The 15,088-nt window shown below is 33.1% G+C and overlaps 1 protein-coding gene across 1 annotated transcript in view; it reads left to right on the forward strand.

The window, feature by feature from the left end:
• The window catches only part of gpc6b (glypican 6b), a 43,433-nt gene that overhangs the window by 10,607 nt on the left and 17,738 nt on the right, over positions 1 to 15,088 (forward strand). The window contains exons 4-5 of the mRNA XM_058787473.1: positions 1,334 to 1,499; positions 14,576 to 14,706. Of these exons, the coding sequence (XP_058643456.1) occupies positions 1,334 to 1,499; positions 14,576 to 14,706 (297 nt within the window). The remainder of the gene's footprint in view (positions 1 to 1,333; positions 1,500 to 14,575; positions 14,707 to 15,088) is intronic.

Below are 15,088 nucleotides of genomic sequence, written 5' to 3' on the forward strand. Positions count from 1 at the left end.
TTATGACTGGATTCCATTCGCAGCTATAGTCGATTCCTCATAAGGAGCTCTAATATACCTGGAGAGACAGATCCACATGACTTTTACAACCATGGTTTATAAAAAATGAGATTTCTCTATATATTATAGATCTCCTGCTCTACCATCACATGCTGATGCACAGTACTGAATCATAGGAAGGAAAATGGCGACAGAACTTGGGTTTCTGCATTTACGGCTCTTGTTGGTTTAAGGATTAGCAGCTTCTTCTGAATGAAGTGTATTATTGACTCAGTTGAAGGTCACTGCTCTAAATGCACAGCGTTGTGTGTGAGCTCAAATGGAGAAGGTTGTTCAGTGTTTTAATGGTCTGATTTATTCACCCTCATTTTCCAAACGCATTACTTCATTTCATATGCGAAGAACAAAATGAGATGTTAGGCAGAATGTCTGAGCTGCTCATAACAAAAATGCATGGTAATTTATATTGCAAAGCTACAGGGTTATTATCATTACTAAAACCATAAAAACATTTCATTAGCTACCTGTTTTGTTTTTTTTTCAGCTAGTTGCAAAAAGCAACAGTTCTCATTTTCTTATTAAGTTATAATAAAATGAAATAACTAAAACATAAGAAATATATATAGACATAAAAAATAAAAATACAAAAACACAACAAATTTATTAAATTAAAATGAAAACAGATCATCTAAAAATAAAATTTAATTTAGAATATGCTTCCTTTTACTTCCTTTTTATTTTTAAGAATTTGTACCCAGCCATATATATTTGGGCTTGGCATAATGAGAAAAATAGTGTTCTTGTTAAAAATGCCAATGAAATTTACATTTGATTGTGACCTAAAAATAGTGCAGAATCTGAGACTTGTCTTCTTCATTTTATGTCATAACTTTATGTATTTTGCATTTATCAGCGACCTAAAATGTTCTGTTTGTTTCCCGTTTTAAATTACATTTTGAATCCTGGATGTTTGGACCCAATATGTGTGTTTATTTCTATGCTGCCTCGTAATTTGGTAAGAAAGTTGTCTAAATACCAGAATTAATCATCTCAATAATAATTCATTTGGATGAATTCTACTTTAAAAAATTTAGTTTTAACTGATACAGTATATTTATCATTTATTTTGGTTCTCAAAAGTACGAGTTTCACGAGAAATTTGAGGAACTTGCATGAGAAACTTGACATATGTCACTGATGTATTTCATCTTCTCAACTGCATTGAGACATTACAGTATGACAATATGATAGTTTGTGTCTTAAATGATGAGTGTCCTTTTATTTCCATCCATATGCATCAAAATGAACTGCATGTGTCATCTTCTGTCCGCAGGTCACCATGAGCTCTGCGTGCGTCAGCGGCTTCACTAAAATGCTCTACTGCTCGTACTGTCAGGGTTTGTTCTCGCTGAAGCCCTGCAACAACTACTGTCTGAATGTGATGAAGGGCTGCCTGGCCAATCAGGCCGATCTGGACCCAGAATGGAGCAAATACATCGGTAAGAGCCTCTTCATACCTCTAACTAAATGAATTAGGTGCATGTCAGCACCGGAATTGTTGACTTTCTTATAGGGCTGCGGTGATAAATTACATCTTATCGAGATCATGATAAAATTAGTTAATAAAGATGATAGGATCTGGTCATTTTTACTCAATACGGGTTCATCACACAGCAGAAATAAACACAACAAGAGCCAGTCATTGCAAACTCAAACTCACGTGACGCTCGCGGTGTTTTTAGCAGCTGCGTCTCAATATATACGTATGAGGACATGAACACATGAACTTCATCTCCAGAGCTGCTCTGAGAGTCACTTCACCAGCTTTACATCATTTCATTTGAGAAAAACAACCGTCATGAGATATACACACAGAAACTCAACGATCTTCATGACAAAATAAAAGTATATGCTAGTATAACAAGTTTACACAAGGAAATATATTACTATCGTATACTAAAATGTACTTCTCAAAGTTGTTACAATATTATTATTTTTAAGGACTATCATATAGCCAAGAAATTTTTTCATCCATGTTTTAAATGACACACTTCTGTTGTGTAGAAACCATTGCAAAAAATAAAAATGCAATGGTTCATTGTAAATTAATTGCTATGTTTCATTTAATTATATTTAAAACAAACAATGATTCAATTGTTAAAGTTTTATTAATGAATTTAATTAGACACCATTTTTGATGATAAATTTGTATTAAATCATTAAACACAGAACAACCCCAAAAAAAAATTGAACAGAATTTAGAAAAATGAAAATGGATTTCAAGTTGGATTTCAATATCTAGTATATATATTTATTTTTATGAGCTTTTATGTATTTTAGTTGCATATTAAATGTTCGTCCTTTTGGATTAAACATAGTTTTGATAAGTTAATGTGATGCATATTAGTTAGTGATTCATGAATGAAACATGAATGAGCTTTAATATTAATAAACCAAATGCTTTGTAAATACACAATTTATTGTCAATTAATCCAATTTCTTATATATAAATCTCATGCATTTTAATTAATTGACTTGTTAGTTCCACAGATAATTAAATAAACCAAGTTACTTTTTAAGAGAAGACATTACAGGCAAAACTGTTTTTTTCATGCATTGGTACATTTTGAGATTTTAGGTTATTTTGCTTCCATAACATGTTACTATTGTTATCACTATTGTACACTAAAATGTTATTCTCAAAATGATAATAATAATAATAACAATATTTATGGAATATCATACAACCAAGTTATTTTTTCATCCATGTTTTAATTGACACAGTTCTGTTGAGCAGCATCTTATTTGACAAAAATGCAATGTTTTGTTGTAAATTAATCACTGTGTAGTTCATTTTATTAGACACTGTTTTTGAGTATAAATTTGTATTGAATCATAAAATAAATAAATAAAATAAAACAGAAAACACAGAATTTTTAGGAAATAAAATGATTTCACGGGACCCTAAATTAAAAATATCTCACTCTGTGTAGTTTAATTGTGAACAAACAAGCTATGTTTAATTCTCAAGGTCAAACAAACATGCATTTTCTTTTCCTATTGATATTAATAGAATATTTTTGGCCATATCGCCCAGCCCTACTTTCTTGCTATTCCCATCCCGACTCATATGTGACGTATTGTTTCAACTCAGCATCTAAAACATTCTCTGTGCTGTTTAAAATAAAAACTGTACATTTTACTGCCTCTCACCAAGGCAGCAGAGCTGTAATATGAATCTGGAGAAGCTGTGAAGCAGTAAAGGACATGCACACTGACATCTGCTGTAAGATGCTCTTGTCAAACCGCTGGTTGCATGACTGACAGCGAACACCCACAAACCTGCTCAAGACAATCTGTACAAGACCTGAGCGCTTTTGTTCCACTGGCCAACAGCTTCCCTGCAAATCACAGCAACATGAGCCAGAAACCTGCTCTACTTCACTATAGTGTAGTTAACTCCACCTTAGTGTGAAGGTTCGCATTCATTCTGGTCATTACACTGTTTAAGAATATTTTCACCCAAAATAAGGATTTTCTCAGTACACTGTAAAAAGAAAAAAAGGTTGAGCCAACTTAAAATTTTAAGGCAACCAGCTTCAGCAGATTTTTGTGGGAGATTCTCAAATTTTTGTTATATAAACTTATAAAAACTCAAACATCTGCTGAAGCTGGTTGCGTTAAAATTTTAAGTTGGCTCAACTTTTTTTTTTTTACAGTGTATTTACTCACCCTCATTCTGTTTCAAACCCTTACGGCAAATAAGATTTAGGAGCTGCAGTGGAGGAGATGCTTAAATTTGCAAGGGTGTAGGTTTGTTTTTGGCATTGGTGGGGACAATAAAAGCAAACAACAGACATTTCATTGTTTGAGCAAAATTATTGCTAGGGATAATTTAGTAGTGGCTGGATATTATAGGGACATTTCACAGCATCTCAACTAAATTCTACACCATTGAAAATCATAACAATTGATGTCTGATTTTGGAAACTATAGTTCTTTCCTTAAATGTGAAGAGCTCAAACAACAGATTAATGACTTACTCCAAGCTTCATAAAAAGCTCATGGACATAATTATAATATAAATCAGACGTTAAAGTGAGTTGCTGTTTTTGGCCACGTACGCACTGCAGATAAATCAGGTTGTCAGTTACTCCTTAATCACGTTCTGTACACACATAATTCATTCAAATACAGGCAGTGACAACCACATTTACAGAAATTCTACGCAGTGTGTATGGAACTGAACTGAACAACTAGTTGTTAATGACGTATTTAAACATGCATCAGAAATGTGTCTTCGTCTGTATGTGAGATGCAAGAAAATAACAGTGAAAGAAGTCGTAACCTTAACACATTTTGACACGGCTGGGACTAGCTGCGCTCACGAGTCCTGCGGTGAAGTGTCAGTGTTGCCAGATCTTCATAGAAAAAAAAACAACAAACAAGGGCAAGCACAAAAACACTAACACGCCCAAATGCTTTATGTTTTATAACACCAAAAATATCTTCCTATCTACCTCATATCCGCAACAGACCACTTTATTAACTCCATAAAGGGCCTAGCTTTATAAGCTAAGACCAAACAACAAGCCTAAAAGTGCTTGTAAATATGAAGACATGGCAACACTGCAAGATGGTGCTCTCTAAAGCAGCCTCCCGAGCAGAAACAAAGCACAGCACATCTATCAGTGATAGTTTAGTTCAAATTGACGGATAAAAAGAGACTTTAGCCAAAAAATGTCAGATACCAAAAGGCTAAATTCTTCTTCACTCCCGCAAGATGCAAAATGTTGCTATGGTTACAAATGCGGAAGTGACTGCTGTTCCGTTCACATGTGGAACGATAGTTTACGGGACTCACTCCTGCATTTAAATGCAGTTGTCTCTGCTGAGGAAGATTCATTCACTTGTTTAAAAATGCAACACATTTTGGTCTCTAATCTAATCTTATTTTGTAAGTGACCTTTCTTTCTGTTTTAAAGATGTTTTCTTTGGATCGTTTGACTACTCAAAAGGGAATTTAGGAAAATATAACTTAATTAATCCTGCACAGAAAAAAAAAAAAAGTTGAGCCAACTTAAAATTTTAAGGCAACCAGGTTCAGCAGATTTTTGAGTTTGTGGGAGATTCTCAAATTTTTGTTGTATAAACTTAAAACGAAAAGTTGGCTCAATTTTTTTTTTTTTTTTTTTTTTACAGTGTGGTAGCTAAATTTCAATTTTCAATTTCAAATTTCAAATCTGGCTCTAAACCTCTCTTTTCCTGATCTGACTCAAAAGATGCGTGAACCCACGCCGAAGTTCCAATCTAAATCAAACGACTTGAAGTTTGAAATATATTTACTTTTCTGCTTAGCGATACTGAGATTGAATTATAGCAGAAAGTACATTGAAAGATAAAATTGCAAGAAAAAACATAAAATGCAAAAATACCAGAGAAATATAAAAACTAAATTTTCAAAACAAATTCAATACTCCCAAAAAAATAATAAAAGATATACATGTGCACATATATACATATACGTCCATCCATACACAAGCAAAATATACCTCCATTCACACATGCACATAAACATAAAAAGTTTTGAAACATACAAGTGCAACTGCAAAAAGGACCCTATCCACAATACATTCACTGAACAGTCTAATACCAAAGGAATGGTAGAACTAGCATAACATTTTGTCCTTGCTTTGAATAATGTCAAATTGCTTTGCTTCCTAAGACGACTTGTGATCCACTCTTCAAAGTCTCATCTGAATAATGATGTGAACCATCATTTCAAATCAGCACGGATCGCAAATAATTCAATTCATGAAATGATTCGCGAACCCGCTCCAAAGTTCCAATCTGAATCAAGTGATTCACAATACACTAACTGATTCGAGCAGATTTAAACCGTGAATCATTTTGCGGAGCTGTGATTTAACTGATTCAAAGTTTCGAAAATCTCCGTTTCACTATACGTGCTTTTTAAAAATCATTACAAGCGATGTCAAAATTCGAATATGAATGGCTCTATTGATCTGGTTTTTGCTAGTGAATCGCTTGAACTGATTCATCGAAGTGGCGATGCAATCGGAGCAGTTCCAGCGTAAATGACTCACTCGATTGAATTGGGTTGTCTGTTCCACTTTTCGCGTCTTCAGCTATGGTTACACGACTCTGTCAGTACTGCTACTGGCTTAACTAGATTTATTACATTAACTGAAATAAGAGGAAAAAGTATGATGTTTTACACATAAAACATCCATATTTCCATTCCAAAGATAACATCCATCACAAATCTACGAACATAATCAGGTGAGGTAACCGGTTCACTGCTAACTAGTGAAACACTCCATTAATATGAAGAGCTACAACTCAAAATACATTTATGATTATGAGTTTGTAGCTTAATTCACTATATTAGAAATAGTTTGATCACTGCAGTTCATTTGCTGATAGTTCAATAGGAGATCGGTTGAAAGCACCCAGTCATCTCATACCATTAAAGTGAATGTTCAGTTTATCAGTATATATTGTAATAATTATTTGATAAATTACTGTTGTATCTGATTGTATTAGTCTATATAGAGTGATAGTCAATGTAAAAAGAGAAAATGGGAGAAGCAGATGAACACAAAACTGCATAATAGCTTTAGTGGCCAATTGACTTCATTCAATGTTGAGATGTATCTTGTGGAAATGTATTTAATTTAGTGCATATTTAATTAGATAATGCTCATTTGCATTTTAGCATAACATTGCAGAAATACAAAACAAATGTCTTAATGTAATGTGATTAAAAGACTATAGTATGGAGATCTATTAGTTACTTTTTTCATCCTGTAGTGTTTTGTCTTAAATTAGATTTCACAATTAACAGATTAATGCTGATTCTGAGGAATTTAAACAATTGCATTTTGAAAACATGATTATTTCAAAAATCAAACAGATGCAAGTGTTTAATAAAAACCATGCTTCGATTAATTTTTGAGTGCATTTGTGGTTCCTTTAGTGTTGCACTAAAAACAATAACAGCATTCAGGTTTGAAACAACAGGAGATTTAATAAATAATGACAGAGTTTTAATTTTAAAGTGAACTTTCCTGTCAGTGTACAAGAATTTGTGTCTTTAAACCTGACATGTTCGCTATTGGAGTTTTTATTATGGTTTGAATTGGGTTCAATTGCTGGGATGAAGATTTTACAGCAATGTACTTCAACATATAAGAGCATACAGTGACCAGCTGTTGTGTCGAGCTCATGCTAGGAAGGCAGTTTAGGAGTTTTTCTCTCCGTTTATTCCAGGCAGATCTTGGGCAGTGCTTTGGTTTGGCTTAGATGGGCATTGCGGGGCGTTTTTAACATTGCTTCCACAGAGTGGTCTGTGTTCAGATGACTTGGCTGGAAGGGGAAGTCCGGTTGCCTGGTGTAACCCTGGACCCAGAGTCATATCAAGGGGAATTATTCTCAAAGCTGAACGCCAGTTCTTGTCGCAAACAAGAATTTGCATTGAATTTGGGATGATGGAGTTTCCTTCGGGTGTCTGTGCCTTTAAACTGGACCTGTTATTAATGGAGTAATGAAAATTTGCTGACAATGTAATCCCCTTCAGTCCATCCAAGATGAAGATGAGTTTGTTTCTTCATCAGATTTGGAGAAATGGATGCTCTGCAGTGAATGGGTGCCGTCAGAATGAGAGTCCAAACAGCTGATAAAAACATCACAATAATCCACAAGTAATTCACACCACTCCAGTCCATCAATTAGCATCTTGAACCAAAAGCTTCACGTTTATAAAAAACAAATCCATCATTAAGACATTTTTAACTTTAAACTGTCGCTTCTAGCTAAAATATGAGTCCATAATCCATAATAATGCTTCCTCCAGTGAAAAAGTCCATCTCCTGTCGTCTCTCACATCAAAATCCAGCCACATATTTGTTTAGAGCTGTTTTGGCTTGTAAACGGTGCTTGATCTGTGCAGATTTCTCTCTTGATTCACACCAGAACACTTTTTCACTGGAGGAAGCGTTATTTGGACTCGTTTTTAAGCAACAGTTTGAAGTTAAAACACACAGCTTTTGTCTTCTCCAGATGTTAACTGATGGACTGGAGTGGTGTGGATTATTGTGATGTATTTATCAGCTGTTTGGACTCTCATTCTGACGGCACCCATTCACTGCAGAGCATCCACTGCTGAGACACTGATGCAATGCTACATTTCTCCAAATATGATGAAGAAACCTGAGGTTGGGTGCATTTTCAGCAAATTTTCAATTTGGGTGAACTATTCCTTTAACCAGCTAGCTAGATATAAAAAAATTGGCTTTAAGTAACCAGCAACATTCATTCAGAAAAGAGAAAACCGACTGTAGAAGACTAGTTAACTAATGTCATTAAATTCTTCAGCTGAACTCAATTATTCCTATCGAATTCTTCTGAAACCAAATAATCTGAGCTGCTTTCCACAGTCAAGCTGTGTACTCTTACTGCATGTCATCTATTGACTCATTTGTGTCTGTTTTTATTTCTAAAAATGTTCCTGAGGGAAATCTCAGTCCCACAAACACAGTATTTGCAGCGTGTTGTGCCAGTGTGACTCTGGCAGGATTGTCCCGAGCCGACAGAAATAGATGTTGAGCTCTAGTCTGGCCGAGCTTCCATTCACAGAACTGAAGTGACATGCAAATACGCTGAATTTAAATTCAATGCAAATTATTTTCAGCAAACAGTTCATCTTGGAGAGCTGCACTGTAAAATAGGTGTGTCCGGAAAACCAGGAGAATGTTACAAGACGCGAATGTTTTTACAACATGCTGCAAGTTGCACGTTTATGCAGTGAGTATTTTAGTGGTAGTGCATGTAATGAAATTAGTGCTGTCAGTCGATTAAAAAATTAACTAATTAATTCCTGAAATGAATCACGAATAATCCCACCTATAGCATTAAAGTTTTTAGATATACTTTTATATTCCAATAATTTCACATTCAATCTTCTAATTGATTTAGAAACAACATAAAGACAGTATATTTTTAATATTTGTTTATTATGAATATTTGTTTAATTTGACTGATACCAATACTACTGATTTCTCGAAGAAATATTTTTTTCCTAATATTTAACCATTGACTATATCCATTCAACATGACAGTATAATTGAGAGCAATTCAATTTTAACATTTATTTTAACTTCTAATTTAAGTAAACTTAAAACAATCTTCACATAAACCCATTATAATAAATGCCATATTTACCTGTGCCCTTCATCAAGTGCCCTTCATCAAATATACAGAAATTGAATAAAGTTATCAAACACTAAATTCAAAATTAAATATAGATAAATCCTTAAAGCTACAAAAGTTATTGATTTCTTTTTTTCTTTTGATCTTTGATTAATAGACATAACAGCATGCTGGATTATTAGCTTGTTTTGGCTGCTATTACTTTAAGAGCTGCTGCTGCTGAAACGTGACGCAGATCTAACACGCATGCTCGTAGTTTCATTTGTGCTTTAATATGAAATGATACAGGCTACAGTGTGCGCCGCCATATTTGTGCATTCAATTGAAGAGCACGTGCTACAAGCACAGTATAACGGCAGACAGGACAAGAAGATTTGTTTTTACTGACATATGGCCTGACAACATCTCATAATTAATAATTAAATCTCATAATTAAATGATTAGCTCACCCAAAAATGAAAATATGCTTAATGTGCTCACCCTCAGGCAATCCAAGATGTAGATGAGTTTGTTTGTTCATCATATTTGGAGAAATATAGCATTCCATCACTTGCTCAGCAATGGATGCTCTGCAGTGAATGGGTGCCGTCAGAATGAGAGTCCAAACAGCTGATAAAAACATCACAATAATCCACAAGTAATCCACACCACTCCAGTCCATCGGTTAACATCTTGAGAAGACAAATGATGCTACATTTCTCCAAATCTGATGAAGAAAAAAACTCATCTTGGATGGCCTTGGTGTTATGTTAAGTGGCTGTTAGTAAGTTGTTATTTAATTGTTAGGGGATTCGGGGTGGTTGCTATTGCGTTGCTAAAAAAGTAATAAGTTGACTTAACTTAAAAAAAATTGAGGACACCCGTTGCCTTAAAATTATTAAGTAAATAATAATTTTTTTAAAAGTTAAGTGAACTTGACAATTCACATAACTTATTTTTTTACATTTATTATTTATTTAATAATTTTAAGGCAACAGGTTTCCTTAAGTTAAGTCAATGTATCAATTTTTACAGTGGAGCTGAATGTTTTAATGTAAAATTTCAGATCATCTAAAACATTCCGCTTCACAATCTTAACAATATTCTAATATGAAAACAAATGATTTTTTCCTGTTCAGTTCTTTGTTAATTCACATTTCTTATCACCCTTGTTAGTGTTTGGCAAACACACAAATTAGTCTTGCCCTTTCTGCAGTCCTTTGTTACCAAACTGTAAACGGATCCTTATTGATTTTATTTGCTCATTTCTTTTTAATCGCATGATTTGTTTCATTAGGTAACAAGATCTAGCCACAACTTCACAATTCATGAAAATTCAAGCCCCGAACATTTCCTGTGCCCTGAGAAGAGCTGCTCATGAATAAGACATTAGTGCTTTATTAGAAGACTGACACAACACTGCAGAGCCGAGCAAGGAGTTTTTATGAAGTGTAATGAATGGACACGACTATGTGTCATTCTTAATGTAAACTTAAATGAAACTTTTATTGATGCATTCATTATTTTACTGCTTACATTTTCCAAAAAAAAAAAAAAAAAGAATGAATTTGTCTAATTAATAACCAATCTCTGTTGTATTATTTAGGTAGTTGGTGGGTCGTGACCTAAAAAATAAGAGTCACAGGTTGATTCTTATGGGTGACAGACAGCAGGAAAAGAATTGTAAATGCAGTTAATAAAATGCAACTATCTATATAACTATGTGTAGTTAGAATAAATAGAAAGAGATTTATCTGCTGTTAAAAGAGAGAGGAAAACACTCTTATAAATAGAAGAAAATAAAGCTATGTTAAGGCCAATTAGTATACTTTTTTTTATTATTTCTTTCAGAAATTATATTTTTTCTAAAAAGAAAATAGTCTTTTAAGGACCAATTTTTGTATTAGTTTTTTTTTTTTTTTTTTATTTAAGGACTGTTTTTGAATTCTATATATATATATTATCTCTAATGCATAGTTAAAATAGCTAAATAAATAGATTTATTTGATATAAATAGAGGACACTTGTCAAGAATAATTGACCCACAGAAATATAAATCAAATTGTTTGGAATATAATACGTATCAAATATAATCAAAAGAATTAAATATATAAATATCAATATATAAAAATAAATAGATAAAACATTTAAACTACAGTTCAAAAGTTTGGGGTCAGTACGTGAAATTAATACTTTTATTCAGTAAGGCTGCATTAAATTGATCAAAAGTGACAGTAAAGATATTTATAATGTTACAAAAGATTTCCTTTTCAAATAAATGCTGTTCTTTTGAACTTTCTATTCTTCAAAACAAAAAATATTTCACGGTTTCCACTAAAATATTGGCAGCACAACTGTTTTCAATATTGATAATAATCAGAAATGTTTCTCGAGCAGCAAATCAGCATATTAGAATGATTTCTGAAGATCATGTGACACTGAAGACTGGAGTAATGATGCTGAAAATTCAGCTGCGCATCACAGGAATAAATTACAGTTTGACATACTGTATATTCACATGGAAAAAGTCATATTAAATTGTAATAATTTAATAAACCAGTGCATTTTTTCCCAGAGTCATAGTTTGATGTCTGTCACACGCAGTGTTTTATGTGTTGTGAAGTGTGTTGGGTGATAAACGTGTGATCTCACCTGCGGAGGGTTTAATAACAGCTGTTTGCATTGAGGCTGATCTCACAGGAGCAGACGGGGTTAAACAAATACAAACAAGTACTGACAGAGCTGCTGGAGGACACGAGTGTTGGCCGGAAACGGTTAATGGCTCGCAGCTGTGCTCTGGGATCATGTTGGAAAGAGAGTCTGGCACATCGCTGCTCTTGCTTTACTACCAGCATAATATCATGTCAGAGAAAGACTGCAGATTTTGCTGTCATTTTCTGTGAGCAGGAATATATGTGCATGCTAATGTGATGCTGCAGTCACTCTTTTCATAGACTAAACTAAAGTTTGGGAATTCTGGTGTATTTTTATTTGTAGAACAAAGAACAAAAGCAGCTTTGATGAAAAAATGTAGAAGGTATATTTAGCCTGAAAATTAAATAAAGCTTTTTTTTTTCTTCTTTTTTTTTTTTTTTTTTGCCTAAATAGAAAATAAAGGCTATTTTAGGATCTTTTTCATAATATTTTGCCTGAAATTAAAATAAAGCCAATTTTAAGGACAATTTTGCGTTATTTTTAATATAAGAAATTGCATATTGCCTAATAAGAAAGTCAAGCCTATTTTAAGGATCATTTGTGCATTGCATATTTTTTAGAAATTATATTTTGCCTAAACAGAAAATACAGCCATTTTTGCTTTGTTTATTTATTTATATTTTGCCCAAAAAGAAAAAAAAAAGTTTTAAAGAATCGTTTTTTGCATTTTTATTTTTAATAAAATTTTAATATTAAAATAAAGCCGTTTTTAAGGATAATTTTTTGCATTGTTGTTTTTTTAGAAATTATATTTTGCCTAAAATAAAGCTTTTCGAAGGAGCATTTTTGTATTTGTCAGCAAATTATATTTTGCCTAACAAGGACAATTTGTACATTAATTTAGCATTTTTTAAGTATTTTGCCAAAAAAGAAAATAAAATCTTTTCAAGGAATATTTTTGTATTATTTTCATATTTTCGTAAAAATTATATTTTGCCTAAAAAGAAATATAATTTTTCAGTTTTTTATTTATTTTTATAAATCATATTTTGCTTAAAAACTGTTTTAAGAACCCTTTTGCATTATTTTTCCATTTTTTCAAAAAATCTTATTTTGCCTATGAAGTTAATAAAGCTTTTTAAGGACCATTTTATGCATTTTATGCAATGCTGCAGGTTTGCCAGTCATTCTTTTCATTGACAAAACTAAATTTGGGGGAGTTTTTCCTTCTTTTTAGAATAAAGAATAAAAACAGTGTTGTTTCTTTAACATATGGGTTATAATATTATGTTTGACACTTTTTGACCCTGTTGGAAGCCATGTAAATATTCTTGGATTGTAGTTTCTCTGAAGGACTGATGTGGAGCCGTATTGTCTGGTGCGGCTGATGCCAGCTCCAGTGCCCGGTTGCTGAGCTGCTCCACATCATGTTTGGAGGTTTTTGTGGCGTTTGGATGTTCAGACATGCAGTCCACGCCTGGGAAAATAGATGTTGACGTGAAAGAAATGTTCTCCTCCATCATATTTGTGGACAAAAGTGTTGCCACACCCGTGTCAGCTGCCATTAGCACGGCCTGTGAACATATTAGAGGCTTTATGTCCATCCATCCTCTAAACACACTCAACTCTGATTATAAATCAACATTTCATTTATTCAAATTTGAAAAAAATATCTTCATGATTGAGTATAAACTCCAAAATAATAATAAAATTACATATTTATAAATAGTTTTGCCTGAAAATAAAATAGAGCTATTTAAAAAACATTTTTGCATATTGTTTTAGAAATTATATTTTTCCTAAAATAAAAAATAAAGTTTATTTTAAGAACCATGTTTGCATAATTCTTTTAGAAATCATATTTTTCCTACAATGAAAATGAAGCCTACTTTTTTTTTTTTATTATTATATTTGCCTTGAAAGAAAAAAAAAAGACTATTTTAGGACATTTTTTGAAATTTTTATTATTATATTTTGCCTACAATTAAAGACAATTTTTAAGACAATTTGTGCATCATTTGTTGCATTTTTTTTTTTTTTTTTTTAGAAATTACATTTTGCCTAATAAAACAATGAAGTCAAACCATTTTTGCATTATTTGTGCATTTTGTTTAGAAATTATATTTTGCCTAAAAAGAAAATAAAGCCTATTTTAAGGATCATTTGTGCATATTTGTATATTTTTTATTTTTTATTTTGGCTAAAGAAATAAAGCCTTTTTAAGAACCATTTTTTGCATTTTTCAATATGTTATATTTTGCCTAAAAAGAAATTAAGGCAATTTAAGGACCTTTGTTTTTTTTTCGTTTTTTTGAAATTATGTTATGCCCAACAAGAAAAATAAAAAAGGCTATTTTAAGGACAATTTTTGAATTATTGTTGCATTTTATTAATTTATTTTTTACAGAAATTATACTCTGCCTAAAAAGAAAATAAAGGTTATTTTAAGGACTTTTTTTAGAAGTTATATTGTGCTTAAAATGAAAATAAAGCTATTTTAAGGATTATTTTTTCATGGCCCTTGTGGACGTTTTTTATTTTAGGGTGAAATGTGACCTGGACATGTTTCGCGTGAAACCTCATAATTAATGTTTTGAGCTGTTAACCAAATGCATCGCATTCGTTAGTCAAAGTCTCCAGGTGGACTATCAGCGGTTATTAAATAACACACAATCTGTCTGTCTGTCTTCTGGTTTGTGTGTTTTGACAGATGCCATGCTGCTCGTGACGGAGCGTCTGGAGGGGCCCTTCAACATCGAGTCCGTCATGGAGCCCATCGATGTGAAGATATCCGAAGCCATCATGAACATGCAGGAGAACAGCATGCAGCTCTCCTATCAAGTATGTCCCGTCCAGCAGCTGCGCTCCTCCATAATCATCATGTTGTGATATCACGTCTTGAACAAGCAAGCCTAGAATTAAGTGATCTGTGGCATTCGCTGGCTTCAGCTCCGAACCCGAAGCCTCTCATCCCGCTTCCAGTCTTATTTTTAACAGCATAGTTGCGGATGGTCAGAAATTTGTAGCTCGGCGCTCGGGCCAGTAAATGTGTCTCCTGCATCTCTCTGCATTTCTGACGCAACCACTAATTGCAGTTTTTGGAGGAGAAAAAACGGCAAAGCGTGGTTTAAGTCACAGGAGATGCCGTTATTCGGCCCCCTCGCGGGATTTCAGCTTCTTGGAATAGTTGAAGGTGATGTGTGTCATTTTTCGGTTGTTAAAA

The sequence above is a fragment of the Onychostoma macrolepis genome, chromosome 09 (assembly GCF_012432095.1).
Source record: "Onychostoma macrolepis isolate SWU-2019 chromosome 09, ASM1243209v1, whole genome shotgun sequence".
Lineage (NCBI taxonomy): Eukaryota > Metazoa > Chordata > Actinopteri > Cypriniformes > Cyprinidae > Onychostoma > Onychostoma macrolepis.